General features: G+C 59.5%; 4 protein-coding genes across 4 annotated transcripts; 2 read left to right on the top strand and 2 right to left on the bottom strand.

The window, feature by feature from the left end:
• Positions 1–78: 78 nt before the first annotated feature.
• On the top strand, positions 79–767 carry PLICBS_009523 (uncharacterized protein; the record flags this gene model as incomplete). Its single annotated transcript, XM_018325134.1, has 4 exons — positions 79–109; positions 172–179; positions 246–672; positions 724–767. 4 exons carry the CDS (start codon positions 79–81, stop codon positions 765–767), a joined length of 510 nt encoding a protein of 169 aa, XP_018176528.1.
• Positions 768–5,444: 4,677 nt separating this feature from the next.
• Positions 5,445–6,599, top strand: PLICBS_009522 (uncharacterized protein; the record flags this gene model as incomplete). Its single annotated transcript, XM_018325133.2, has 1 exon — positions 5,445–6,599. The coding sequence occupies one exon, from the start codon at positions 5,445–5,447 to the stop codon at positions 6,597–6,599; it is 1,155 nt and encodes a 384-aa protein (XP_018176527.2).
• A 426-nt stretch (positions 6,600–7,025) lies between these two features.
• On the bottom strand, positions 7,026–11,032 carry PLICBS_009521 (uncharacterized protein; the record flags this gene model as incomplete). The annotated part of the gene is made up of 4 exons (XM_065601655.1): positions 7,026–8,692; positions 8,743–10,262; positions 10,374–10,740; positions 10,879–11,032. The coding sequence occupies 4 exons, from the start codon at positions 11,030–11,032 to the stop codon at positions 7,026–7,028; spliced, it is 3,708 nt and encodes a 1,235-aa protein (XP_065457727.1).
• Positions 11,033–13,056: 2,024 nt separating this feature from the next.
• Positions 13,057–14,775, bottom strand: PLICBS_009520 (cell wall assembly regulator; the record flags this gene model as incomplete). The annotated part of the gene is made up of 3 exons (XM_018325130.2): positions 13,057–14,567; positions 14,631–14,683; positions 14,762–14,775. 3 exons carry the CDS (start codon positions 14,773–14,775, stop codon positions 13,057–13,059), a joined length of 1,578 nt encoding a protein of 525 aa, XP_018176524.2.
• Between the last annotated feature and the right edge of the window lie 1,023 nt (positions 14,776–15,798).

Here is a 15,798-nt window from a genome sequence, read left to right as displayed (position 1 = left end):
TTTGTTTAGAGCGATTCACCTTGGTAACCTTTGATGCTCTGCTTCCTTCGTTGCATCACCAGACACAGAACAAACAAGATGAGTGGAGAGCATACTGCGTTCTTCTACGGTACGTCACTTGATAAACGCCTCCTGTATCGCCTGTTTGTCTTGACTCACATACTTGCATAGGGGTTCTGGTAAAGATCCAAGTCGAACAAATGCGCGGTGGCGCTCTTCTGTGGATGATGTTAACGCCGTGACAGATGGCCCCAGAAATCTTCTACAGCGTATGCTATGGCACCAAGACACCTCCCGAAGCGATTCGCAAGCTGCACACGTTTACCCCGGCGATTCTCCATGACCACTGCCGCCATCGCGTAAAGTCCGCAGACTACCCTGCAGTGGTGCCTGAGAAGGGCCACAGCGTGAAGGGCATCTACGCCACCGGATTGACTGATGCCAACCTCGACAAACTGGACTACTTCGAGGGCTCTGAGTATGAGCGTGTCACTGCCCAGGTCGAGTTGCAGCATTCTTCCGACGGCAAGGAGGCTGTCCCTGCGTTCAAGGATGCCTCTGTCTACATTTTCCTGCGTCTGGAGCAGCTGGAGCAGCGTGAGTGGGACTTTGAGGAGTTTCGCCGCGACAAGATGGCACTGTGGACGAGGGGTGGCTGGGCATTCGACGAAGGTATGTTTTGCCAAACTGCATTGATGCATTCATCACTAATATCTCGCAAAGCTGCCGCTGGCGATGACAAAGCTGCCGTGAAGACGGCGGCTTGATTGTCTGAGCCCAGGCTCCGTGCACCCAGCTCTGACGGCTTTGCTGCTGCTGCCGCCTTCCGGGCCATCGGAACGCATGTCGCTATTTCTGTCTGCACGAAGCCACTATGCGAACACTCGGTACTCCATTTGGCATCAGCTACGAAGGGGTGATGCAGCATCACGAGGGATCGCGCGGGCGGGGCGTCTGCGAGTATTTATAGTCTCAGATACATACGAACGCTGGACGCAATTTCGTCCATCAGCCATGAGCAGCCACTCGTATCGTGAAACTTGACGTTGGCATGCAGCTTTCCGCGTTCCGTCTATGAGAGGCCAGCGGGCCAGCGCGTGCTTTCTTGACACTAGTACAGAGAGTGTCAGTGTCTCGTCACGCGCACCCGTGTCAACTTGGTCATTTTCTTGCACGGTTCGTGCAGCAGCATCGACCTGTCGGCTCGGCAGGTTTCCCGAGTGCAACTCGGACTTCAGACGGAAATTGAAGGAAAGGTTCAACCGCAAGACGTCAGTCTGAATGATACCCCAGGCACGTATAGTCGTGCCACAACGGCATATACCAAGGGTATATAAGTTAGTCGCCCACCTGAACCGCTCTTGGCAAAGACCCGGTCGGCCCATGTGGTGGAAACGTTGCAAAGGACCTTTCAGACTTGGCATGGGGCAAGCGGCCACGAGGCGGCGACACCGTAGCCCGTCAAATTTCCTGAACCAAGTTCATGCGAAGAGGGGTCAAATGTCAACGGGAGGATCCTTCATGCTGGCTGAAGCCAAGACGGGAAGCACTCCCGCCGCGACCGGAATCCCAGACGGATAGTTCGGACGAGGAACCACGCGGAGAGAGGCGGGCAAATTTGTCCACTTGGTTCCACGGATCAAGGGCTGACTGTACTTCATGCAGGCGCAAAGCTCAAACAATAGACCCCCTCGTTGTATGGTACAGGCCCATTCGGTGCTACCCTGCAGATCATTCGACGGGTCGCCGCGCCGGTCTCGACAATCTGGTCGAGACATGACAGCGAGGGAAGTTTTCGGCTCATGGGCTTGGCAGACTGGCGGCTCGGTCTGGCGGTTCGGTCAGTTGACTCGCGTCGAGTCTCGTCAAGCGCTCACAGAGGCCAGTCACGACAACAGAGTGACCAGTTGGCGTGCCACCCACACAGAACCTGGCGGTTTGGATAAGCGCCGCCGCTCATCAGGCGCAGGTACAGAAAACAACGCACAAGCTATCCCGCAGCGTCAGGCACAGTTTGCGAACAGCCGTCGGCCGACTCCACGAGGCCATCCAATGAGCTGCCTTTGGCCGGTGCAAAGGCATTCATGCCTGAGTCGGACGGTGAGCCGGGCGCACCCTCCAGCGCGTTGGTGGCGCGGGGGGGGGGGGGGGGGGGGGGGGGGGGGGGGGGAAGCGGCAGAGGGGCGCTGCTGGGCCTCCAACAACTCCATACAGTTCGAATACGATGAAAATGGCGATACAAACCTCCTTTTCTGTACATGTCAGGCCAAGTGAGGAAGGACACCTGTCGCAGAATGACAGCCACCAACATTCAATTCTCCCTCGGGCGGAAGAACGGCGGGGCTGCAGCGATTCGGGCGGTCATTGCGACCTTGTTGGTTGCTCTTTCCGCGCTGTCGGGAAAGTCCCCCCAAACCCCCTTGCGAGTCGCCACGTTTGCCCACGTCGTCGGCAGGGGAAAGAGCGGCCCCGATCGCGACCGCCCGCGTCGGCGCTTACCAGGATCTTGGATGCCCACGATGGCTTCATGGCATAATTTTTTTTCTTTCCTCGTCCGCGACACGTCGTCTCAGACTCACATGCCCGCAAACGCGCACCAGTTGCCGCCGCCCGTCCAAGCAACTGGCAAACGACCGGCGTCACGCTGCAAGGGGCCGGTCACACTGGCAGCCACCACCAGCCAACCGGACGGCCACCCAGCGAGCTGCCGGCCACACCAGCTGGCCGTGGCACCCGCTCTCGCCTCTCGCCTCCCACTTGTCACCCCGCTGAACCCCTCGACAGCCAAAGTCGGTGGCGCACCGGCGAACACTCAGCATGAAACTTGGCCCTGTTTCACCAAAGGGTGGCTAGTGTCCGCCTTTGGCTGCCAAGGCTCCGCTCTGGAAACTGCCTGGAAGTTCAATCCCTCGACGACGAGTGGCGGGCTGGCATGGCTGGGTAGTCCCCGCATCCCGGGGTGCCGGCCGGCGGGCCCTGGCATCCTCGCACCCCTGGGAGCCGCACTGGATCCCCCAAGAGGGGCGACGATGCAGGGGAGCCCGTTCGCTGCGAGCTGGGAGGCCTTTACAGCCCCTGCATTGGAATGCTCAGATGGGCGATCTTCCAGGATGCGAGGTAAGCCTGGGCGCGCACGTCAGTTGATGGGCAGCTAATATTCGTTCGTCCATTCTAGCATCGGCGAACCCCGCCTGGAGCGAGCAACCGCGGAGAGAAAGCCCTGCTGGAATTCACAGGCGACCTCGGCGCGCGCAAAACCCCAGAGGCGTGCTGTTGGCCTCGGCCTGCGCGAAACGAGACAGCCGGCACCGCCACGGTTTTCTGTGGGACAATGCCTTTAATGGCATGCGCGAATCCCGGCTTCCCGATCGATGTCGTCTGCTTTGTTCCGGATGTCTCGACTTGAACAAGCAAGTTCCGCATGTCGTCAGACGAGAGGACGGGAGGATGGCCTTGGATGGCCCATAACCTCACCGTGGGGGGAGGTTCACCTTGGCTGTCCCACACGCCCACGATCCGTGGGTCAGGGCCCCAGGGTGTGATGCATAAATGCAACCTTGGGCGCGTCCCCTGCCACGCCCAGGTCAAGCGCAAAGCCACTGTCCACGGCCGTCTGCACCTTTTTTTGCAGACTGCATAGCGCGCCCCTGATCCGCATCAGCTAGGTGCGCGGGCACCCAAAGCTTCGACCGTGGCGGTCAAAGATGCATGATCGTCCGGGCATCGCATCGTTTCGGTTCGGGATTCAGAAGCGCGTGGGAAACGGACAGCCTGCTGCGTACGCGGTTTCGCAAAACAAGCGACCACTAGGCTGCGCGATCGCCGGCGTCTCCTGTCCACTCCCTTGGCGAGGTTGGAAGAGCCACGCACCAGCCATGGCGACTCAGGGTCGGCAATGGCTGGCATGTCTCGTGGAGCGTTGGTGACGTTGTGTGGATACGGGACGCTGACTGGTGGCACGCGCAGCGACGGGCGTGCGTGGCGGCCGGGAGAGGCTCAGGAGCAGGGGTGTTGGTGCGGTCTGATTGGAGGCCGCACATCTCGCCATGTTCCTGGCCTGGCGCATCGCATCGCGGAGGACAATGCACGACCAGCTGAGGGCTCTGCCTTCAAGTGCCATGGCGTTGGGCGAATGCGGACTGCGGTTTGCCCCTTGGCTGCCGCCCGGGTTTTCGTGTCCCTGAAGCTGATGCTTCCCAGCCCAGTCCGCGCGGTCGATGGGCCGCCAGCAGCCGATTTTCCGTCGGCGAGGCAGGTTGGAGATCGTTGCAGGGGCCTCTTCAACATCGTTTCTTCGTCCCGCTTCGTGCTGGCCCCGGACCGCCCTGCACCACCAGCCCCGTCCCGGCATCCGCCCCGACCCAAGCGAGAGCGCAGGCCCAGTCAGGGGGCGTGCAGCCTTTGAGGCTGCCGTGGCTGCCATTCGGACGGCTCGTGCCCACCTGTCCCACGGCCGACAAGTCAAGACCTTTTTGCGGCTCTGAAACGTGCGTGCCAGCCTATCACGGGATCCATCCGGGCGTCCTCCCTTCACCACCGTGGACCCCCCCTAGCCGGTCCACCGGGCTTCGAAACGCCCATGGCTCTGCCCCGTGCGTGGCCTTCACTGCTCGGGACCCTCCCATCCCATCCGTCATGACCAGGACCGACAACCAGATAAATGTATTGGTGCCAGCCCCTGCTTGACGGGATGCAAATCCTACCCACCATCTCGCCGTGGCTCTAGTACCACTCCCAGCTCCCTGTCCAATAACCGCGAATGCATGACTGGCATCTGGAGCCTAGCTTGTCCGCCTCTGTTCAACTTCCTTCTTCCGCGCTAGCCTCGTCCAACGACCGACCAGGTTGGGCGAGACCGCTTTCAGGAGCACGCGAGAGATCTGTATAAGACGCTCGTCCTCCTTCTCACCTTCGTCTGGTCTCTGTTCTTCAGACAGCTTTCGTCTTTCGTCCTTCCTTTCACCAACACGGTGGTTTGTCGTCGAGACAACTTTCATTCCCTTTCTTGTTGCCAAGGCTAGTCCTTGCTTTGCTTTCAACCTTCCTTTCAGGAGAACCCGCATTGCACGTCTTCGTGACAACACCAGCGGCATTCATCTGTAAGTCTTCTCTCACGATGAACACATATTGTGCCGTCTATGTTCGAGACGTCGTTCACAGCGGTCCTTTCCACTTCATACGTTCGACATGAACACCGTTGAATCAGTGTGGAGGCTCCTTGTTTGGGATCATGTGTCGTCGGGAAGCGAAGTAGAGTATAAGAAGCTGACTTTACTCGATGTATCGCAGTGCTTCAGCAGCAGCTCCAAAGCTCCAAAGTTTCAATATCACCAACTTGTCTCGACGACACCGATCCCAATAGATCTCGGAATCTTTCGGCTGGTACGCTAAGATTCTCGACACCACAAGACCCTCAAACACCCGATCTCAATCCAACCATCGAAATGTTCACCAAGACGCTCATTCTCAGCGGCCTCGCCGCCGTTGGCAGCGCCCATGTCTACATGAGCAACCCAGTCCCTTATGGCAAATCCTCTCTCGATAACTTCCCGCTCAAATTGTCTGGCGCGGATTTTCCTTGCAAGGACCGCACCGGCGTCTATAACGCGGAGGGGGCGAGCAATGTCTATGCCCAAGGTAGCCAGCAACAGCTGGCTTTCGTTGGTAGTGCCGTTCACGGTGGTGGCTCTTGCCAGGTTTCTGTCACCACCGACCTGAAGCCCACCAAGGACTCCAAGTGGAAGGTGATCCACTCAATCATCGGCGGCTGCCCTGCCCGAAACCAGGTCGGCAACTTCGGCGAGAATGCCGCCCTGGCGAATCCCAACAAGTACGATTACACCATCCCCAAGGAGCTGGCTGCCGGCAACTATACCTTGGCATGGACCTGGTTCAACAAAGTGGGCAACCGCGAAATGTACATGAACTGCGCTCCGTTGACGGTCACTGGTTCTGGTGGCTCCGACGGCTATTTGAACACTCTGCCCGACATGTATGTTGCCAACATCTTTGGGGACAATGACTGCCGCACCCCAGACAACGCGGACTTCCTGTTCCCCGACCCCGGCAAGAACGTTGTGTTCGAGAACAAGGCCACGCCGACAGCGACCGCCATGATGACTGGCGCATGCAGCCACAACAAGGGCGGCGGCTCACCCAACCCTTACCCAACGCCCGCTCCTCAGCCCACCAGTGCTCCCCGCCCCTCGAATGTCAACAACCCTGTTCAGCCGTCCCAGTCCGCGACCAAGCCTGGAGGCGTCTACATCACTGTTTCCTCCAACCAGCCTGCCGCCACATCTGCGGCTCCCGTCGCCTCTCAGCCCGCCGCCTCTCAGCCAGCACCCGCTCCCAGTGCTGTCAACCCGGGTGGCAACACCCCATCGGGTGGCCACGCCCAGGGCGCTGCCTGCACCACCGAGGGTGCATGGAACTGCATTGGAGGCACTTCATTCCAGCGCTGTGCCAGTGGCACCTGGTCCGCTGCTCAGCCTATGGCCGCTGGGGTGCAGTGCACAGCCGGCGAGTCCAGCAACCTGGAGACGAAGGCGAAGATGTCAAAGCGCAACATGCGCTGGGCTCGTCGGTTCGCCGCATAAGCTCGCATAACCTGCAGATGCCCCCAGCCATGACCTGCGGCTAGGAAGAGTTTGGGGGAGTATGATTCGTGGACCCGTTTCATCAACATGGCCTTTTCTGTGTTGGTGGTGAACATTTTTCGTTCTGGCTGTACATTCTTTCGTGGCGACACTCACTTCGGCTGCTACCTGCTGGGGGTTGGCGTAGCTGTACAATACACTTTCACTTAGCACTAGACGTTAGCGCATGGAACATCATTGTCTCCAAAGGGTACTATCAGACTTGCCCGTGACTTCGTGCTTGCTGTGAACACTAACAGTTCGTCGTATAGTGTAGTTTTGTACACGTATACTGCCTCGAATGACTTGACAACCTCTGAAATACCGAGAAGATGGTGCGTCACCGTCGGTACCCAATTCACTTCGTCATGTGCGAATAGAAAATAATCATAACCAGGTGGTCAATGTCCCCTTCGCGCTTTTACGCCTCGCCACCCTCCTCCACAACCTAGAGCCGAGCCCAGCATTGCCCCTCAAGGCGTCGGGATCAATTGGTACAACATGAGGGTCTAGCTCAATACCAATGTGCACCAAGCCATCAACACCACGGTACCGCCCAAAGCTGAACGTTCTGCTCTGCCGCAAGCGGCTTTGGCTTGCGGTGCTGACAGCACGACTCGGAGCGACGTAGGCGAGTATGGACCCTATGCTGGTGGGCATGCGCGGGAGGACGAAGGCGGTCGTTCGGGCATAGAAGAGGACTGCCACGACTATGTTGAGCGACAAGACGACGAGTGTGATGATGAGAGGTGCTGTGTCAAGGAAGATCTTGGTCTCTTGCGTGTGTCTCCAGCCGATTGAGGTTGGCTCGTGGTCGGCGGCGTCGAATACGATGGTATGGCCGAGGCCTAGGAGCAGGCTAAAAGTGAGGCGGTACACACGGTGCATCGTTGGAATGAGCGGTGCAGGGTCAGGAGCGGGATTTGTAGACAGGATGGCGTCCCTGTTTCCAATGAAATCAGCCATGAGGTAGGACATCCAGTCAGAGGCCAGGCCATCGTCGCGCCAATCCGTGTCACAGTTGATGAGGCTGCTGGCCTGGTAGAGAAGACTACTGATGAGAGCCTTCTCGTTCTCAAAGTCCAAGTGCGACTGGATTTCGCTCGTCCGGTTGAATGACAAAACGTTCCCAGCTGCGTCAACGGTGACGTTGAACATCGCTGTTTCGAATACGGGCCGACATTCCGCAAAGGTTGCATGAATGGTCTCCGTTGTATTGCTCTGGGAGGCGGAGCGTGCCCACGCCATCACGAACTGATCACTGCACTCATTAGGCTTGCTCTTGTTGGGGACACCGCATTTGGTGGTCGCCACGGTCCCATTGGGTCGACCGCGTAGCCCCCTCATGTCACGGAAGTCCTGTATCACCCACGTTCGTGGATCGCTGCATGTCGCATTTTGGATGCCCGGATCGCTCAGTGGGATTTCGAGCGGTTCCGAGGGTGTGCAGTTGAAGTTTGCACCTAGCCCTCGCGTCTGGACCGTGTATGTGTCTGTGGCTAAGTTCTTACCACTGCCCATTATGCTGTGTGGGAGGAAAAAGTATTCGGAAGTGACCCATGGCGGCAATGGCGTCCCGTACTCCAGATGTGCTAGCGAAAAGGTAAAGTGATCCAGGTACTGGCCTGACTGGGCATGGGCGCCTAGCATTCTCAACCCCCATTGTTCCATGGACTCATTGGAAAACCTGGACGTGATTAACGGCTTGAACTCTTGGGGGTACCGGACTTCCGTCGGGTTCTCGTTGAACAGGGCGCCTAGACCGACTCCTAAAAGGTTCGCGGCCAGCGTGGTGAAGCACACCAAGCCGAGAACGAGATGCCGCGCCTTGAGCGCTCTCCATAACGTGAGCTGCGGGGGAATGGCCGAGTATGTTGTGTTTATGCTCTTTGCTGGCTTGGCCTTGCCGGCCCAGAGGTCCTGAAACGGTTGCATGACGCAGATGAGCCGGTTGAGCATCACCCAAAAGGGCTCGACAAGGGTCGCAAATGCCGTGGGTATGTAGTTCTCCAGAAGCTGTAGCACCTCGAATGATTCGGAAGGACGAGCCAGCCCTGCATATTTTGTAAGAAACGAAAACTGGGACCGCTTTCAAGTTACGAACCGTTTCGGGAAGCCTCTGCCGACTTCAACCAGATAATGATGGCGAGGGCGGCTACCATGATGCAGAGGAATATGAAGCCCATTTTTCGCGTGAGGGCGAAAGGCCGAATGGGATTGTAGTAGGGCTCCGGAGACTTTGCTTCCTTTTCCTCGCGATCGTCGACAGGCGCATACTCAAGGCGCAAGTCATAGTCCTCACGACCCTTGACCCGCGAGAGCCTAAATCTGTCGTTCTGGAACAGGCTATGCAGGGACTTCCCGTCAGCGTTATCGAGCCTGCAGAAAGCGTCCAAAGCCTCGGGGCTGTTGCGGAAGATGTCGTTTAACCGCGAAATCGAATTTGGATTGGCGCGGAGGTGACATGGCTCCTTCCGACAGAGCCACAGCAACACAAACGTGAGAACGGCGCAGGCCACGAGGAGTGCTTCGACGGCGGCGGAGATTGGCCTGCTGACAATAATGCCTGCTAGGGAATAGGTAGAGGTGGCGGTTCGGTCTGTATAGTCGGTCGTGTTGACGAGCAGCTGGCTCACCGTGGCTGAGAAAAGGTATTTCATGGCGCGATCAAACGCCAACTCCAAGGCCTTTGGGTCAGCAAAGATGTCGAGAGACACATTACCGCCCGCTATTGCGTAACCTATTGCTGGGTCCGGGAATTGCTTCAGATGGTATGGTGCCAGCCTGGGACTCTGCTCGACGACGATCTTGTAGGGCACGTCTCTCGCCTTCGTTTCGGCCCCGTAGTCCATGCCGTTCGCCACAAGAAAGTCAAAAGCGGTCGAGTTGAACTCATCCTCCGTGAGAACCGTCCTCTCAGACAAATTTTGGAACGAGCTCGGATCCGCAAGCTTGGTCTGGGCGTTGATGGTGACTCTGACGTCTTGTTTGTAGTAGTGGCTCTGGCAATAAAGGGCGGTCATGTTGTAGTCAGCGTCAGTTCGTACCTTCGCCGGAAACTTTGCCCAGAGCGCAAGGAACTGGTGGACAATGTCGGGCGTGAATGGGCAGGTCTGCGGTCCAGCTAGGAAATAGCTCGAATAGGCGCTTCCCGCGTATCCGATGAACTGCATCTGGTAACCCTCACTGTAATCGAAGTTGACGGTGGCGTTGCATCCTTGGCCGTTCAAGAAGTCAATCATGGTGAATCGTTGCCCTCGTAACGATACCTCTGCAGGCCAACAGCCTAGCTCCGTCGTAAGCTTGGTTGTTGTTGCGGTCCAATTGCCAGTAGCATTGTTCGGTGCGGGATCGTTGTCGACGTAAAAAGGCAGGAGGGCATATTCCGGGGTCGTGAATTTGGGTGCAGTGCCGTTAAGCCAACCCATGGAGTATCCGATCATCAGGGCTTTGGGGTCGATTTTTGCCACTTGTTCAGCTAGAGGCAAGAGTCGGGACCTATTGACGATGGTCATTGGGCTTGTCCTAACGACAACCCCAGTACCAAGGATGGCACTCTGCAGGGGCGTGATGACCCAAAAGACAAGCATCATGATGGTTCCCGAGAGGAACACGGGCCAATGCCTGAGACTGTATGTTAGCTCCTCGCACCAAACCCGACCGCGAAAGGCACGATAAGTGCAATCCCCCCGTCCGTGTCATGGGTACGCAGGAATACGCCAAGATATCACACACCTCTTCTTCGCAGCCTTCAACGGCACAAACGCCAAAAACTCAACCGGATAGTCCAACAGCAGCGAGTCCTCCCCCCTCGCCCCATCCGCCTTACTGAGCTCAAACCACGGCTGCATGCGCTTGACATCCAGGTCGACCCAGTTCCACACGAGGCTGTACACCGCGGCGGCCACGTTGGGCACGTACTGGTACGCAAACATGGCCGCCGCGGGGATGTCGTCCTGCGTCGGGGCGAGGGCCAGCCCGCCGCGCGCGGCGCTCCGCTGCGCGAGCGTCTCGATGCCCGCGGCGACGAGCAGCGAGAGGAGCGCGAGGGAGAGCAGGATGGGCGTCGTCATGGAGAAGGGCTTCCAGCCTTGGTCGATGCCTAGAGGGTGGGAGAGACCCGGGCTGTGTGAGTTGTACTGCGTGGTGGTAAAGTAGGGGGAGGATGGGAAGGGATGCTTGGAAGAAGCACGGGGTGTTGCGTGGGAGGTTGAGGGAGGTGAGGTGAAGTGAGGCATACCGTCTCCATCGCGAAGCCAAGCTGGACAGAAGCGACTCCTCTTCTTCGCAGACCGAACCTCCTCGCTGCCTTTCTCGCCGTTCGTCAGGTCGACATCTCGAAACTCGTACGTGAAGCCCTCAGGGCTGCGGTCGTGCCTCCGCCTATCCATCATTGCCTCGCCCTCGTGGTGCATCGTCGTCGTCGTCGTAGTCGTCGTGTCCGCGTAGCCCTGCCGGTAGTCCCCCATCATTACAGCGTTATTCGTCGCGTCCTGCCATGCACGTCCGAATCCAAGTCTCGTAACTCGTAAAGACACATATACGGCGGGATGTGTTATATGTCTCGAGGGTCTCGCTCCTGCCGCAAGGAGTAGGGTGCCCGGAGTGCGCACACACAGCACGAGAGCGAGAGAGAGAGCAGAAGAAAAGAGAAAGAGAGAAGAGGGGAGGGGAGAGGAGAAGCGAAGTGAAGTGAAGAGACAGAAGGAAATGGGCAGAAGAGAAGAAGAGGAAGTGGTACAAACGCAGAGTCTCATTCCCACGCCGGGCGCGTCCTGGCCCCCATCTATACATATGCAACCCTCCATCCATCCACCCGCGTCTCTCTCTCTCTCAGTTACCACAGCTCGGGTTCGTGCTAGCCCGCCCCTGCAACAAGCAAGCAACAACCCCCGGCAGCCCAGCCGCATCCTTCGAGTCTGATCGCCCGCCCGGCCGCCTGGCCGCCCATCCATCCATCTGCAGCCCCCAAACATGAAGTTCCCGCACGGCACGACCCAACACGGCCAACAGCCCTGCAACCAGCCGCCCTAACATCCCACCCCCGTACACCTGTGCACAGGCTGTTAAGACGCCGCTCACGCTTCGTGTTGGCTGCTCCTCGCAAGGCGAACGAAGGCTGGGAAAAGCGATGTCGCGCCGCTGAAACGTTCGGTTCGTGCCAGGGGTCTATGGATACACGCTTAAGCGCCCGCTTGTCGAGGGGCTTGGATTCGCGGAGGCCCGGGACGGTCATGCAGGTAAGCAGGGGAGTACCACGTCGTGGCCTGGATAGCCCTGGCGGGAACTGTGATGCCGATGCGGTGACCCGTGGGAAACGCTGCACAGGGCTGTAGCTCTCCGGTCTGCCCTCATCACCATCCTCATCCCCTACCTTTCATACACGGCATGTTTAACCCCAACATGCAGAGCAGCAAACAATCTCGGACTACCGCCAACACTCCATGAGAGTGCTCTCAGCGGCCGACGTTAACGCGTCGCAGTTCAAAGCAAGGGGGCAGGTCATGCAGGTGCAGTTGCGGTTGACGAATGGCAGGGGCCCCCCGCGGGCCAGCGCGCTTGTTAGCGCCAGCGGCTATTCCGTCAATCCGCCTTGTTGTTACCCCTTCGGGTTCAAGCCACATCGAGCTTCGAACCTCGAACCTTGCTTGCACCCACCGCCGCCACCCGCCTCAACCACCATCACTCACCACCCGACGTAGCATCGAGGCAGCGCCCATCAGCCCTCGTCACCAACACAGCGTCTCTTCGCGTCGTCTTGTGCAACAGAGTCACGCCACAACTGCTGTACCCGCGACGATCTCTTGTGTCAGGTATATGGTATATATCATCAGTTCGCACGGCAAGGCACACACACGATTCTTCTCGCAGATGAAATAGAGTGCCTCGTGGGAGCTCGTGGTACTCATCCCTCTTGCACCTGTATTCTCAAGACGACATTGTTCGTACAGCGCAGCGACTGCAAAGAAGGAGGGATCGCTTCGGAGACAACTCTGAGCCACAGGGGGCAAGACAGCCCCGACCGTTGTCGTTTATTGGTACACTCAAAGGAAGAGTCTTTAAGACGAATACACTCCGCCACCGCCATATCTGCCCGCCAGACGCGGTCCACGGCCAGGCGACACGCGCGCAGGCGCAAAGCAAAACGAAAGAGTTAAAATCCACAAGTCCGGCCAGGAAGGCATATTATGCTGTTTGTCGCGCCGATATCATACCCTCCAGCTGCCTTTCGGCCGCAGCCGCCGCCCATATCGAGCGGCTCGGCCTCTCTGGCTGTCGCGACGCCCCCAACGCCATGTGTGCGAGTTATTGTACTAAGTTTGTAATGAGACTCTCTCTGGTCAACACAAGCCTTCGTGTGCAGAAAGGGAAAGTTCATGCCGTCGTGGTGCGTTTACACGGCTCGCTGCCGTTCCCGTCAGATCTCAATCGTCTTCATCGAGTCGTCCACCACCACGGGCTGCTTTCCGTTCGCCTTGCTGCTCAATGGTGCCTCGTTCTCCTTGTCCTTGTCCTTGAGCGGGTCCGACTCGGATCGCGCAATCGTCGAGATGCGCAGCGGGTTCTTGCTCTCTTCGCTACCCCGTGGCGTCTCCACCTCCACCAGTTGGCTGGGCTCGATTTCGGCGCTCGGTATCTCGGGAATCGTCGACTCCTCCGTCACCCTACTCAGAGGCGCCTTGCCCTTCATGGGCCGCATCGGACTGACCAGGGGCGACGACCCGCTGAGTCGCTGCATAGACCGTCCGCGGACGTCTCCGTTGGCTTCGACCGGGCTCGCGTACGGCGACGCGGACCGCGATCCGCGGGGCGAGTCGCCCTGGCCCTGGGGCCGTACCATCGAGGCACGCTTGGCGGCCCGCCGGCCGTACTTCTGGTCCATCCTCCATCGCAAGATGTTGAAGTAAGCAGGCTCGATGCGCGTCTCCTTAAACTCCCTGAGCTTGAGCTCGTTGGTGTCCTCGTCCACAAACCACTTTCCACTGTTGAGGTCGTCGGCGACGAGAGCGAGGAAGGCGCCCCAAGAGCGGGCCACCACGTACTTGGTGTCGAAGTCTCGGCCAAACAGGATGATCTGGCCCCAGCGGCCGCCCGGCCCAGGAGCCAGGTCGACTGCCAGGTTGTTGCCGCCCCAGTCGCGGACCAGCGGAATCCAGCCCGTGTGAGCGTATGCCTTCTGGACGGCGTTCGGAGGGACGCAGTCTTGGCGAGCCAGCAGGTTCTGTCGCCATTCGTCTGGGTTGCCGGCCGAGGAAGAGGACGAAGGCCGCTGCTTCGACGACGAGGCTTCGCTGCTGCCACCGAAAGCCTTGGATGGCGTCGTGGGCTTGGCACTGGCGCCGTCCAACAGGAACTGGTGGTTAACCTTTCTCCACGTCTCCCACTCCTGCACAATCTCTTCGCAGTCCATGAGCATGGAGCCAAAGATGATGCCGGTGGGGATTCCGCCGCGCTCCTGGCCATCGTGAATCATGAGCGAGTCGCGCACGTCCTGGGGCAGGGAGCAGTCCAGCTGGTGCTCCAGGTCGTTAAGGTCGTTGATGGTGGCGCCTTCGCCGAGCTGGTCCCACAGCTCCGTGTAGTTTTCCTCGGCCCACGCGTCTATCCTCTTCCACGAGTGTCTCACGGGTGGCGCCGGGGCGAGGCCGTCTTGGAAGGACTGCATCTGCACGTCGCCGGGGCTCTGGACCTCGAAACCGTCGGATTGTTGTGCCGACATGGATCGCATGCCGGGCGAGTAGGGGCCGTTGGACGAGCTTCTCGCGCCGTTGGCGTTTGCGGGCGAGGAGCGACCGGCATCGTCGAAGTAGGGGGAGCTGACGTCGGCGCGGGAGTCGGACGCGGTGGCTACGCCGGTGAGGATGCCGTTGCGGCCGTTGTGTAGCGGGACATGGCGTCCGGTTCTGTGAGGCGAATCGTAGGAAGAATCTGCATCGCCATCGTCAGCTTGCCTCCCTCGCAATCGGGCGCGGGAACTGCTGGGCTACTCACGTCTATCGTAACTGGTCATGGTATGCCAGAAGGACCGCAGGGCGGCGCCGAAGCTGCGAGAGCGTGGTCAGCGAAGCGATCGACACGGCGAGCCAAGGGCAATCGGCCCGTCAAGCACAAGGACAACGCACCCAGAGTTTGCCATGGTCGCTGTAGCGGCAGCGGCCGGGCCCAAGTTGGCGACAGACTGGTCGGGACGGGTTTGTCGAAGGCAGTGGCGTCACGGAAAGGGGCGTCGTCGTCGTCGTCGCGTTCAGAAAACTGCCACGGCAGGCAGGCAGGCCAGGCGTGCAACGCAGCAGCTGGCGGCGGAAGCAGGGGGCTTCGCTTATCGCAGGGGGGCGTGCGGAAAGGCGTCCAACGGGTCGCGACGAGTCCAAGCACGGGGGGGCGGGGGGAAGAAGAAGGGGGGAGGCGGAGGGAGGAGAAGAAGAGTCGCGGCAGGCGGAGGCAGGCGTGTTGCCGGCAGAGTGATTGACAGCTGGCGACAGAAACGAGGGACGATGGTTGTAGTAGCGAGTGCAAGTTGCAAAAATGAAACGTGGGAGCGAGCGATGGAGCGAGCGAGCGGCAGATGGGGTGGTGCGTGGTGTGTGGTGCGTGTGTGGTGGTGCGTGGAGTGGACGGGCGGACGACGGGCGGCGGCGGCGGCGGCGGGAGGAGGGATGGAGGGAGGAGGAGGAGCAGGAGGAGGCGGCGGATGGAGTTCCAGGTTGGTTCGCGCCTGGGCGGGTGCAGCTGCTGGCTGGCTGGCTGCGGTTCTCACTGGGCCTCCAGCTCACCACTGGGCAGGCCAATGTTGACGGCGGCGGGCGACTGTGGGCGGGTGGGCGGCGACGGGCAGGGTAGCGTCCAAGGCACCACCTAAAACCGGGTCGTGGCACGGGGCCAGGTCAGGTACTTTCAGGTTTGGTGGCAAGGCACAGCCCTGGCGTGCCTGGTTGGAGGTACCTGCCCAACCCGACCAGCCTAGCGGGCGGCCCCTCCCTCCAGTCCTGCTATGGAACCTGCCCTGCCCGGTGAAGCTGCCCGCGAGTCGCTGCTGCCCGTCCTGGGCCTGGCCGAGCAGTTGGCCGCCACCTATGGCAGAGGCACAGGCCTCGGGTGGCCTGCCTGCCTGCCTGCCTGCCCGCGCCCGGCGCAACGGTGCCCAGGCAGTCCCAATTGG

This window comes from Purpureocillium lilacinum (genome assembly GCF_023168085.1).
Source record: "Purpureocillium lilacinum CBS 284.36 DNA, scaffold_7, whole genome shotgun sequence".
NCBI classification, from domain to species: Eukaryota; Fungi; Ascomycota; class Sordariomycetes; order Hypocreales; family Ophiocordycipitaceae; genus Purpureocillium; species Purpureocillium lilacinum.
The sequence above is the reverse complement of the archived record's forward strand: the minus strand, read 5'-3'. Positions and strand labels throughout refer to the sequence as shown.